Source organism: Nipponia nippon, unplaced genomic scaffold, assembly GCF_047370975.1.
Source record: "Nipponia nippon isolate SJK-2023a ecotype South Korea unplaced genomic scaffold, ASM4737097v1 scaffold_35, whole genome shotgun sequence".
In the NCBI taxonomy this organism is placed as follows: Eukaryota; Metazoa; Chordata; class Aves; order Pelecaniformes; family Threskiornithidae; genus Nipponia; species Nipponia nippon.
Genome location: NW_028262353.1, coordinates 758,055 through 768,983, shown reverse-complemented (window position 1 = coordinate 768,983; position 10,929 = coordinate 758,055). Strand labels below are relative to the sequence as shown.

Sequence of the window (10,929 nt, the reverse complement as noted above, 5' to 3'; positions counted from 1 at the left end):
CCCGGACCCCCCTGGGCCACTGCTCCCGGACCTCCGTGGGCCACCGGACCGCTGTGGGCCACCGCTCCCGGGAGCTTCTCCCGTGGGTGCCCAGCGCGGGGGCCCCTTCCCAGGGCCCCGAGGGCTCCGGCTGCGGGAGGGCGCGGGGTCCCGGCGCCCCCCGGCCGCTGCGGGCCCCTCCCGGGGGGCGGTACCGGGGGGGGCGGTACCGGGCGGCGGGGGAGCCCCGGGGCCCGCGGGGATGGCGGCAGCGCGGAGCCGCCGCTGAGATGCCGCCGATGCGGGGCCTCCTGGCACCGCAAAACGCCTTCCTGGACACCATCGCCCGCCGCTTCGACGGGACGCGTGAGTGCACCGGCACCGGGACCCGCACCGGGACCCGCACCCGCGGCGCTGCCGCCCCGCAACCGGCCCCGACGGGGCGGCGGCGCTGGGGCCGGGCCGGGCGGTGCTCGGCGCTGCGCACCCCCCCGGGGCGGAGGCACCAGCACCGGGACCGGCACCGGGACCGGCACCGGGACCGGGCTGGGGCGGGCGCTGCTCGGCGCCGCGCACGGGATCCCCGGGAGAGCGCCCGGGCGGATCGGGGGTGCTCGGTCCCGGGGCGGGGGGGTCCCGGTCGGGGTCCCGGCTCCCGCCGCCCCCTCTCGCCCGCCGGGGCAGGATCGGGCCCCGCCGCCCCCCCCCCGCCCCCGCCGGGGCTATAAATCCCCGTCCCGCCCCCGCCGCCCCCGGGGGGCAACGGCGCTGCCCTCGGCGGCACCGGCCGGAGCCCCCGCCACCGCCCCGACCCCGGGAACGGCCCCCCCCCACCCCGCCCGGTGCCGGCCCCTCCCGGGAGAGCGGGTGGGAGGCGCCCCCCACGCTGTGCTATGCAAATGTATGCAAATGAGGCAGAGTGGGCTCCACCGGTGCCAACGGGGCGGTTCAGCCCCAGCGCTGCTGCGCGACGGGTAAAAATAACGCAGCGGGGCCAGATGGGTGCGGGCACCCCGCACCCCGCAGCGCCGGGGGGCCACGGGTGCCCTCCCCCAGCCCCACGGGACCCCCCAAACCCATGGGGTCCCCCAAACCCACGGGGTCCCCCAAACCAATGGGACCCCCCAAACCCATGGGGTCCCCCAAACCCAGTGGGATCCCCCAGCCCCTTCCCTCCAACCTCCTGGGATCCCCCAAACCCATGGGGTCCCCCAGCCCCACGGGACCCCCCAAACCCACGGGGTCCCCCAAACCCACGGGGTCCCCCAGCCCCTTCCCTCCAGTCTCCTGGGACCCCCCAAGCCCATCGGCTCCCCCAAACCCATGGGATCCCCCAGCCTCCTGGGATCCCCCAAACCCAATGGGATCCCCCAAACCCTCAGGGTCCCCCAAACGCAATGGGATCCCCCAGCCCCTTCCCTCCAATCTCCTGGGATCCCCCAAACCCAGTGGGATCCCCCAAACCCACAGGATCCCCCAAACGCAATGGGATCCCCCAGCCCCTTCCCTCCAATCTCCTGGGACCCCCCAAACCCATGGGGTCCCCCAAACCCTCAGGATCCCCCAAACCAATGGGATCCCCCAAACCCATGGGGTCCCCCAGCCCCACGGGACCCCCCAAACCCCCGGGCTCCCCCTGCCCCAGGGGCTCCCCGCGCCCCGGCCCAGCCGCCTCTCCCTCGCAGACAGCAACTTCGTGCTGGGCAATGCCCAGGTGCCCAGCGCCTTCCCCGTCGTCTACTGCTCCGACGGCTTCTGCGACCTGACGGGCTTCTCGCGGGCGGAGGTGATGCAGCGCTGCTGCGCCTGCTCCTTCCTCTACGGCCCCGCCACCAGCGAGCTGCTGCGGCAGCAGCTCCGCCGCGCGCTGGACCAGCACCAGGCCTTCAAGGGCGAGCTCATCCTCTACCGCAAGAGCGGTGGGTGGCAGCGGGGACGGCCGGGTCCCTTCCGCAGCCCCGCCGGGGGGGACGCCCCGCCAGCCCGTGTGCTGTCCCCCGCAGGGGTCCCCTTCTGGTGCCTGCTGGACGTGGTGCCCATCAAGAACGAGAAGGACGAGGTGGCCCTGTTCCTCGTGTCCCACAAGGACATCACCAGCAGCAAGAGCCGCTCGGGCGCCGACAGCACGAAGGACATGGGTGAGGGGACAGCAAGGAGCGATGGGACCCGCTGCAGCCCCCCTGGCCTCTGCCACCGACGTCCCCCCTCTCTGTCCGGGCAGGTGGGCGCCGGCGGCGGTTCAGCCGTGCCGGAGGGAAGGGCTTCAATGCCAGCCGGCGCCGGAGCCGGGCGGTGCTGTACCACCTCTCGGGGCACCTGCAGAGGCAGAGAAAGAGCAAGCACAAGCTCAGAAAGGTGGAGCTGGGACACGAATCGGGGCTGGGGACAAGGTGTCGGGGCTGGGGACATGAGTCAGGGCTGGGGACAGGGCATCCTGGCGGGGAACGGAGTGGCCAGGCTGGGAAGAGGCCGATGCCATGGAGGTGGTGACACAGGGGCTGAGGGCAGGCTTTCCAGGGTGCCGGGGCTGGGGACAAGGTGCCGGGGCTGGGGACACCGGGGCTGGACAGGGAAGGGGCTGGAGATGCGGTGTGTGGGTTCGGGCTGTCCAGGCTGGGGCCAGGGGTAGGAAAGAGCTGGGGACAAGGTGCTGAGGTTGGGGACAGCACGGCCATGCTCGTGACAGTGTGTTGGGGCAGGGGACAGGGCATCGAGGCTGACCCCTGTCTCCATCAGGGCGTCTTCGGGGACAAGCCCTCGCTGCCCGAGTACAAGGTTGCCGCCATCCGCAAGCCCCCCCTCATCCTGCTGCACTACGGGGCCTTCAAGGCGGGCTGGGACGGGCTCATCCTGCTCGCCACCCTCTACGTGGCCGTCACCGTCCCCTACAGCGTCTGCGTGGGCGCGGGCAGCGAGGAGGGGCTGCCAGCCGCCCGCGGCCCCCCCAGCGCCTGTGACCTGTGCGTGGAAATCCTCTTCATGCTGGGTAAAGCCCCCCCGCGCCCCCCACCCCGTGCCGGCTCGGGGCTGGCAGAGGCCGGGGGGACTCGGTGCACTGATGGCTGCCCACCCCCCCCACCCCCCCTTGCCCCCAGACATCGTCCTCAACTTCCGCACCACCTTCGTCAGCAAGTCGGGGCAGGTGGTGCTGGAGCCCCGCGCCGTCGCCCGCCATTACCTGGCCGGCTGGTTCCCGCTCGACCTCGTGGCTGCGCTGCCCTTCGACCTGCTCGCCGCCTGCCAGGTCAACGTGGTGAGCGCCGGGGACCACCCCCCCCCCCCCGAGCTGCGGGGATCCCCCTGGGCTGCGGGGACCCCCGAGCTGCGGGGATCCCACCGGGGTTTTGGGGATGCTGACGGACCAGGGGGACCTCACCGCAGACCCTGCTGGGCCGGTGGCGTCCCTGAAGGGCTGCAGGGAGCCCAAAAGGCTGCCGGGACCCTAATGGGGCTCCAGAGACAGACAGACAGACACCCACACACACACACACCCACACCCACACCCCCCCCACACCCACAGACACCACCCCCCCCACCCCCCCAATGTGGCTGTGGTGACACTGAGGGGGCACCAGGGACCCTGACGGGGCTGTGGGGGCCCCGATGGGGCTGTGGGGACACTGAGGGGGCACCGGGGACCCCGACGGGGCTGTGGGGACGCTGCTGGGCTGCAGGAACCCCCCCCCCATGAATGCTGCAGGGCTCCTGGTGGGCTGCGAGGACCCCAGAGGGGTTTGTGGCTGGATGGGGCCAACGGGCGCCCGGCCCCTCCGGGTGCCCCAGCCCCTCCGGGTGCCCCGGACCCCGGCACTGCCCCTCTCCCCGCAGTACGTGGGCGCCCACCTGCTGAAGACGGTGCGGCTGCTGCGGCTGCTGCGGCTGCTGCCCAACCTGGACCGGTACTCCCAGTACAGCGCCGTGGTGCTGGCGCTGCTCATGGTGGTCTTCGCCCTCCTGGCCCACTGGGTCGCCTGCGGCTGGTTCCTCCTGGGGCAGCGTGAGGTGGAGGGCAGCCCCGCCGCCCTGCCCGAGATCGGTACGGCCATGGGGGCTGCGGGGGGGTCCTGGCCCTTGTCCCCACACGCCTGGCCCTGCTCTGGTGTCCCCATGTGTCCCCGTGTGCCGGCTGCCCCCCCCGAGCTGCTGCCAGGGTTTGCTGCGGCACCCCCATGGCCTCGCCACACCCCAAAACCTGAGGTTTGCTCGCGCACCCCTGCACCCCGAGCACCCCACGGCCCCCTGCCGAGACCTGCCCCTGCGCCCCGTGCGCCCCACAGCCCCAGACCGAGGGCTGCCCGTGTCCCCCCGCGGCCCCAGAGCCCGTCCAGCCCCATGTGGGGCGTCCCTGTGCCCCCCGAGCCCGGCTCACCCCCGTCCCCCCAGGCTGGCTGCAGGAGCTGGCGCGGCGGCTGGAGACCCCCTACTACCTGGCGAGGAGGAACTGCAGCGCCGAGGGGGCCGGGAACGGCATGGGGCCGGGGGCCAACTGCAGCAGGAGCGGGGGGCTGCTGGGGGGCCCCTCGCTGCGCAGCGCCTACATCACCTCCCTCTACTTCGCCCTGAGCAGCCTGACCAGCGTGGGCTTCGGCAACGTCTCCGCCAACACCGACACCGAGAAGATCTTCTCCATCTGCACCATGCTGGTCGGGGGTGAGGGGCCGGGGCGGGCGGGGGGCGCGGAGGGGCCCGGCGGCCGGGTGACGGGGTCCCCGCCGTCCCCAGCGCTGATGCACGCGGTGGTCTTCGGCAACGTGACGGCCATCATCCAGCGGCTGTACGCCCGCCGGTTCCTGTACCACAGCCGGACCCGCGACCTGCACGACTACGTCCGCATCCACCGCATCCCCCGGCCCCTCAAGCGCCGCATCCTCGAGTATTTCCAGAGCACGTGGGCGGCCAACAACGGCATCGACACGGCCGAGGTCGGCGCCCGCCGCGGCACCGCGGGCCCCCGGGACACGGGGCGGTGGGGGGCCGGGAGCTGGGGTGCCCTGGCCCCGTGGCAGGGATGGGGGGGGCTGGGGTGTCCCGGGCCCCCAAGCAGGGATGGAGGGGGCTGGGGGTGCTGCAGCCCCACGGCAGGGACGGAGCGGGGGATTTTGGGGTGCTCAGTCCGTGGTGGGGATGGAGGGGGTCTGGGGGCTCCCCGGCCCCACGGCAGGGATGGAGGGAGTCTCCGGGTGCATGCTCTGCACTGGGGCTGGATGGGGAGCCTCGGGGTCCTGGGGGGCCCAGGCTGCGCTGGGGGGGCCGGGGGCGGCCCGGGGGGCCCAGGCTGCGCTGGGGGGGCTGGGGGCGGCCCCCGCCCCGCTGAGCGCTGGGCGCGCAGCTCCTGCAGAGCCTGCCCGAGGAGCTGCGGGCCGACATCGCCCTGCACCTGCACAAGGAGCTGCTGCAGCTGCCCCTCTTCGGGGGCGCCAGCCGGGGCTGCCTGCGCGCCCTCTCCCTGGGGGTGCGCCCCGCCTTCTGCACCCCCGGCGAGCTCCTCATCCGCCGGGGCGACGCGCTCCAGGCGCTCTACTTCCTCCGCTCCGGCTCCATGGAGGTGCTGCGGGACGGCACCGTCCTCGCCATCCTCGGTGCGGGGCGCGGGCTGAGGCCGGCCCTCTCGTGACACCGATGGCCGGCCCGACGCCGGCCCTCTCGTGACACCGACGGCCGGCCTGACGCCCCCCGCGCGCGTGTCCCCCTGCCCAGGGAAGGGGGACCTGATCGGCTGCGACCTGGGGGGGTCCCCGCGCCGCCGGCGGGCCCGGGCGGACGTGCGGGGGCTGACGTACTGCGCCCTGCAGAGCCTGGGGCTGCCGGCGCTGGCCGAGGGCCTGGCCCTCGACCCTGACTTCGCCCGCGCCTTCCGCCGGCAGCTCCCCCGCCAGCTCAGCTATGACCTGGGGGGCGCCCCCGAGGTGAGGTGACGTCACCGGGGGGACGGGGCGTCGGGGGGGTGACATCACGGAGCCGGGGGGCTGACGCTACCCCCAGCAGCGATGGTGGGGAGAGGGGAGGGGAGGGCACGGGCGCAGCGGGTCCCAGACCGCAAAGCAGCTCGGGCCTGAAGAATGACATCATAGCTTCCGAGTGACATCACTGCCCTCGCTCTATGACCTAACTCCTGGCTAAGGGGGACGGGACAAATCTGCGGCACAACCCAGGGCCAAAGCCGACGGGGGGTGGGGTGGGTGTGTGTGTGTGACATGGGGCTGAGGGGGAACGGCGCAGGGCTGGAGGGTGACATCATGGGACAACGGGTGACGTCACGGGGCCTGGGTGATGTCACAGGGGAAGGGGCGATGCAGGAGCAGGCCCCCCCCCTGCCCCGGCTGCAGGCAGAGCCGCGCTGGCCCAGCGGGGAGCCCACGCCGCCGCTGCCCGTGCCGGAGGAGGGGGCCGAGCCACAGCCCCCCAGCCCCGGCCCGGCCCCCCCCAGCCCCCGGGCGCCCCCGGCAGCAGGGCCCCAGCCCCGGCCCCCCCGCAGCAGAGCCCCCCGCGCCGCCCCTGAGCCCGGGCGCCCCACGGCCCTGCAGCTGCACCCTTGGAGCGGCCCCCCGGACCTGAGTCCCAGGTGAGGGGCTGGGGGGGGGCAGGGGGAGACCCAGGCCCCCGGGGCTGCGCCCCACCGACCCCCCCATCGCGCAGGGTGGTCGACGGCACCGAGGGGGAGGGCTGCGCCGCCGACAAGCCCCTCTTCAGCTTCCACCTCGGCCCCTCCTTGGGGCCAGGTAAGGTGGGGGGGCCCCGATGGCAGGGTCCCGGGGGGGGGGGCTGCACCCCTGGGTGCCCCGAGGAGACCCTCACCTCTCCCTGCAGCTGGGGACGGGGGGCTGCTGGCCATCCCCCCCGGCCCCCCAGAGCCTGGCAGCGCCGACACCATCGAGAAGCTGCGGCAGGCGGTAAGGGGGGCCCGGGGGGGCTGAAGGGGTTTGGGGGGGCCGGGGGGATGCTGACCCCCATCACCCGCAGGTGGCCGAGCTGTCGGGGCAGGTGCTGCAGCTGCGGGAGGGGCTGCGGGCGCTGCGAGAGGCCCTGCAGCTCCTGCTGCTGCCACCCCCCCCGCGCCCTGACGCCCCGGCGATGGCCGCAGCCCTGCAGCCGCTCCGCGTGGAGACGGGGGGGCCGGGGCTCTGCCTGCACCAGCCGCCCCCCGACTGCGCCCGCAGCCAGCCCTGGGGCTGGGGGCCCCCCGCCGCCCGCAGCCAGCCCTGGCTGGGCCCTGAGCCCCTCTGGGGCTCCCCGGGGGCGCAGCCGGGGGGGAGCCCCCCCGCATGGCTGCCCATCCCCACCTCCTCGGGGGGCCACGGCCTCCCCATGCCGCAGCTGGAGCCCCCCCAGCCCTGGGACAGGCCCAGCCTGGAGCTGGCGCTGATGGGGGGCTCCCAGGGTCCCCCCCAGCCCCAAGAGGAGGCGACGGGCATGTAAGGGGACCGCCGGGGCAACCGGGCCATACCCTGCCGCTGGCCCCCCCGCCAGGACGGAGCCTCCTCTCCGCCTTTATCAATAAAGAAGCGATTTTAAGACCACGGCGCGGGAGCTGGGGTCCTGCGTCCCTCACCGGGGTGTCCCCAGCCCCCAGGGACCCCACAGCGGGGCAGGGGAAAGCACTTTATTGGAAGGTGACAACCTCCAGCCACCAGGGCTAGGGGCAAGAGGGGCCCAGCGCCCCCAGGGACGGGGCTGAGGGGGGCCAGGGGTCCCCATTGCCAAACTGAGGGTTGTGGGGACCCCCACTCCCCCCTGCAGGGCCAGTGGGGGGGACCCGGCCGAGCAGCCCCCACCCCTCATCACTGCTGGGCCAGCTTGGCCGCCTCCGCCTTGATGAGGGCGATCAGGTCCTGGTTGATGAGGAAGACGAAGCGGAGGCTGGCGATCTGGGGAGGGCGCAGGGGGTGAGCAGGATAGGACCCCCGGCCCCCCCCGGGACCCCCCACCCGCGTCGGGGCTCACCTCCACCACCGAGTTGTTGTTCAGCTTCCACTTGTTGCCGCCGAGCACGGGGCGCCCGTCGATGTAGATGGGGCGCCGGCCCTCGTTAGCGATGAAGAAATCCCCGTTATTCTTCAACTTGATGACGCCTGGAGGGGGGAAGCGGGGTGAGGGGGGGGAGCGGGGTGAGGGGGGGGAGCGCAGCCCCCGGCTCCAGAGCCCCCCCAGGCCGGCCCCAGCCCCAGCCCCTGGCCCTACCCTGCTTGCGGGAGATCTTCCAGGCCGGCCCCTCCAGGGCCAGGTCCACATCGATCTGGTTGTCCTTCGTGGCTCTGCCCAGCGTGATCTGGGGGGGAAGGGAGCGTCAGGGGGTGCGGGGAGGCCAGGGGGGGCTCCCCGGGGAGTGGGGGGCTCTGCCGAGGGGGGCACAACACCCACACTCACCTCCCGGGAGCGCATGAGGTACCGCACCATGCGGCCCCGCAGCACCGCCAGCGTCTGGCTGTCGAAGTCCGGGGAGCTCATACCTGCGGGAAGGAGGGGTGAGAGGGGTGGGGGGACGGACAGACGGCTGGGGGGACGGACAGCCGCGCCCCCCGGCTCCCAGCTCTCACCTGTGATGCTGTCGACCAGCACCTGCCACTTGTGCAGCTCCTGCTCCAGCTGCCGGATCTCCCGCTTCTGGCGCCGGTCGGCCACGGTCAGCTCTGGGGAGGAGAAGGGAGCTGGGGAGGGTGGGGGGCGCCTGCCCCCGGCCCGGGGGGGTCCTGGGCCTCTCCCCGCAGAGTCGGGCTGCCTGGGTGGGAGCGGGCCGGACTCACCGTGCTCCAGCACCTCGTCCCGCACGTCCCTGCAGAGGAGAAGAGGCAGGATGAGGCTGTGCCGCCCCGCGCCCCTCCATCGCGGCCCCGCTCGCCACCCCAGCCCCAAAACCTCCTCACTTCAGCTTGCTGTCGTCAAGCATGTCCTCGGCGTCCGAGAAGTTCAGCACTTGGTCCCCCTTGGGCAGCGGCTGCACTGGAAGGAGCAGGAGGGGAGGGAGTGAGGGGGCTGGGGGGCGCGGGGAGCAGGGGACACAGGGGACGCAGGGGACAGGGGACCCCCCGGGCCTCACCGGTCTGGTCGTCCAGCAGGTAGTACTGCTTCATGAGCTGCCAGTGGAGCTGCAGGGCCTTGGCCGTCCGGGAGGGGTAGAAGACGTCAGGGTGCTTGTGGAGCAGCTCCTGGAAGGTGTCGAGCGTGGGCTGGCTGGTCTGCGGAGGGAGAAGGGACGCGTGGCACCATGGACCCCCGTCGAGAGCCCCAGACCCCGGACTGGAGCCCCCCGCCCCGCAGCCCGCTCCGCTCCCGGCCGGCTCTTACCGATCCCACCTTGTTCAGCAGCTGCTCCTCGGCTTTGCTGAAGAGCACTTTGCTCTGGATGGCGGCGATGGCCTCGGGGTGCAGCTGCCGCATGGCCTGGCAGGCCAGCCTGGGGGGGACGTGGCGTGAGAGCCCCCGCGGTCCCCACCGCCCGCCCCCGGGCCGGCTCTGCCCCTCCGGGCCTGCCCTGCACTCACTTGGAGATGATGGGGTCGTAGAGGAGCGCGTACCACCGCTCCTGGATCTCCCGCAGGTTGAAGCGGCAGCTGAACTTCACGCCCAAGTGCACCGAGGTCAAGTCGTTGGTCTGGAAAAGCCCCTGGGTGAGGGGCCAGCCCCAAAACCCAAACACGCCCCTGCGAGGGTCCCTGGGGGACGCACAGCCCCCCGGGGCCGTTACCTGCAGCACGGCGTTGATGAGCAGGAGGTCGTCAGCGGGTTTCCAGCGGCCCAGGTCCTTCGTCACCTGCAGGGGCTGTTTGCTCTTCTTCATCCGCTTGGTGAGGCCGGGGGTCGGGACCGGGCTGGGCGCGATGGGGGTGGACACGGACTTGGAGACCTGGGTGGGCAGAGATGGGGGTTCGGGGTCTCTCCAAGCTCCCCAGACCCCCGGCCGGCCGCTGGCCGTCCCCACCGGCCCCCCACCTTCTTCTTCTCGCTGGAGGAGGGCTCGCTGCCCGAGCAGCGCCCGGGCTCGACCCCGCCGGCACCCTTGGCCCGGCTGGAGGATTTGGCGAGGCTGCTCTCTACCAGCTCATCGTCAAACTTCTTCCGCTTGATGAACCTGGAAGAAACGGGACGGCTCTGAGTCCTGGCGCCTGCGGGCCGCCCTCTCCCGCAGGCAGGCAGCAGGCAGGCAGCGGGCAGGCAGGGCTCAGCCCGTGCCCCCCTCTCCCGTCCCCACGTACCGCGAGGAGCTGCGGCGCTTGGGGATGGCGCCCGAGGCCTGGGCCGAGCCCCGCTTCTGCCCCGCCAGCGACTCCTCGTCCTCGGAGCGGCTCGTCGCCCCCGACGCCATCAGTCCGGCCAGCAGCGCGTCTGCGGGGGATGGAGGAGGTGGGGGGTCCCCGGCTGCCCCCCGAGAGCTCACCCGCGGGGCAGCCGGGACCTTCGGGCCCCCCCCCGCGCCCTGGGGTGCAGCTTTCTGGGGGGGGGGGGGGGGGTGTCCAACCCCAGGGGGCGGGGGGGGGCCCTGGGAAAGCAGGGACACGGCGGGGACAGGCAGGACACGGCGGGAGTGAGGGAGGCGTGGAGGTGGGAGCCCACGGGGGGACGCGGGTGGCAGCGAGGGGCACGGGGGGGACGCACAAGGGGACACGGGGGCACCGGGGGCTACGTGAGGAGCCCGGGGAGGGGATGGGGGACACGGGGGGGGGGGCGCGCAGGCCCCCGGACAAACCCCCCCCGCCCCAGGCCGCCGCCTCCCGCCTCCCTCCCCGCCCAGGGCGGCCGGCGCCGGCCCCGGTGCCGGTGCCGCGGCCTCACCATCCCCGGGAGCGGAGGCTCCGGCCGCTCCGCGACGGCGTCCGCCCGGCCGCCTCCATGGACGGCGCCGCTTCCGGGTAATGGCCGGAAGACGGCTTGACGCCAGCATCGGGCGCACTGAAGCCGCAGAGGGCGCCGCCATCTTAAAGGCTCAGCGCGGCCTCGGAAGTGCGGCGCCATCTT

The 10,929-nt window shown here is 73.8% G+C and overlaps 2 protein-coding genes across 11 annotated transcripts; one reads left to right on the top strand and one right to left on the bottom strand.

The window, feature by feature from the left end:
* Positions 1-183: 183 nt before the first annotated feature.
* KCNH3 (potassium voltage-gated channel subfamily H member 3) lies at positions 184-7,496 on the top strand. 10 transcript variants are annotated; one of them, XM_087771698.1, is made up of 15 exons: positions 185-345; positions 1,665-1,898; positions 1,983-2,117; positions 2,201-2,334; positions 2,716-2,965; positions 3,075-3,232; positions 3,808-4,015; positions 4,363-4,901; positions 5,309-5,558; positions 5,677-5,885; positions 6,306-6,541; positions 6,616-6,698; positions 6,787-6,869; positions 6,940-6,960; positions 7,000-7,496. In XM_087771698.1, exons 1-15 carry the CDS (start codon positions 270-272, stop codon positions 7,393-7,395), a joined length of 3,012 nt encoding a protein of 1,003 aa, XP_087627824.1. In that variant the 5' UTR covers positions 185-269; the 3' UTR covers positions 7,396-7,496. The 10 variants fall into 10 exon arrangements, 9 of the variants coding, with proteins under 9 accessions (XP_087627821.1, XP_087627820.1, XP_087627819.1 ...); XM_087771697.1 differs by having other exon boundaries at positions 6,940-7,496; XM_087771696.1 differs by having other exon boundaries at positions 4,363-4,629; positions 4,702-4,901; positions 6,616-7,496.
* A 2-nt stretch (positions 7,497-7,498) lies between these two features.
* MCRS1 (microspherule protein 1) lies at positions 7,499-10,907 on the bottom strand. Its single transcript, XM_087771761.1, has 14 exons — positions 10,747-10,907; positions 10,170-10,299; positions 9,907-10,045; positions 9,662-9,820; positions 9,459-9,568; positions 9,262-9,370; positions 9,014-9,152; positions 8,841-8,916; positions 8,721-8,749; positions 8,514-8,606; positions 8,344-8,426; positions 8,158-8,245; positions 7,921-8,048; positions 7,499-7,844 (listed from the first exon to the last, which is right to left on the bottom strand). Exons 1-14 carry the CDS (start codon positions 10,886-10,888, stop codon positions 7,758-7,760), a joined length of 1,512 nt encoding a protein of 503 aa, XP_087627887.1. The 5' UTR covers positions 10,889-10,907; the 3' UTR covers positions 7,499-7,757.
* Between the last annotated feature and the right edge of the window lie 22 nt (positions 10,908-10,929).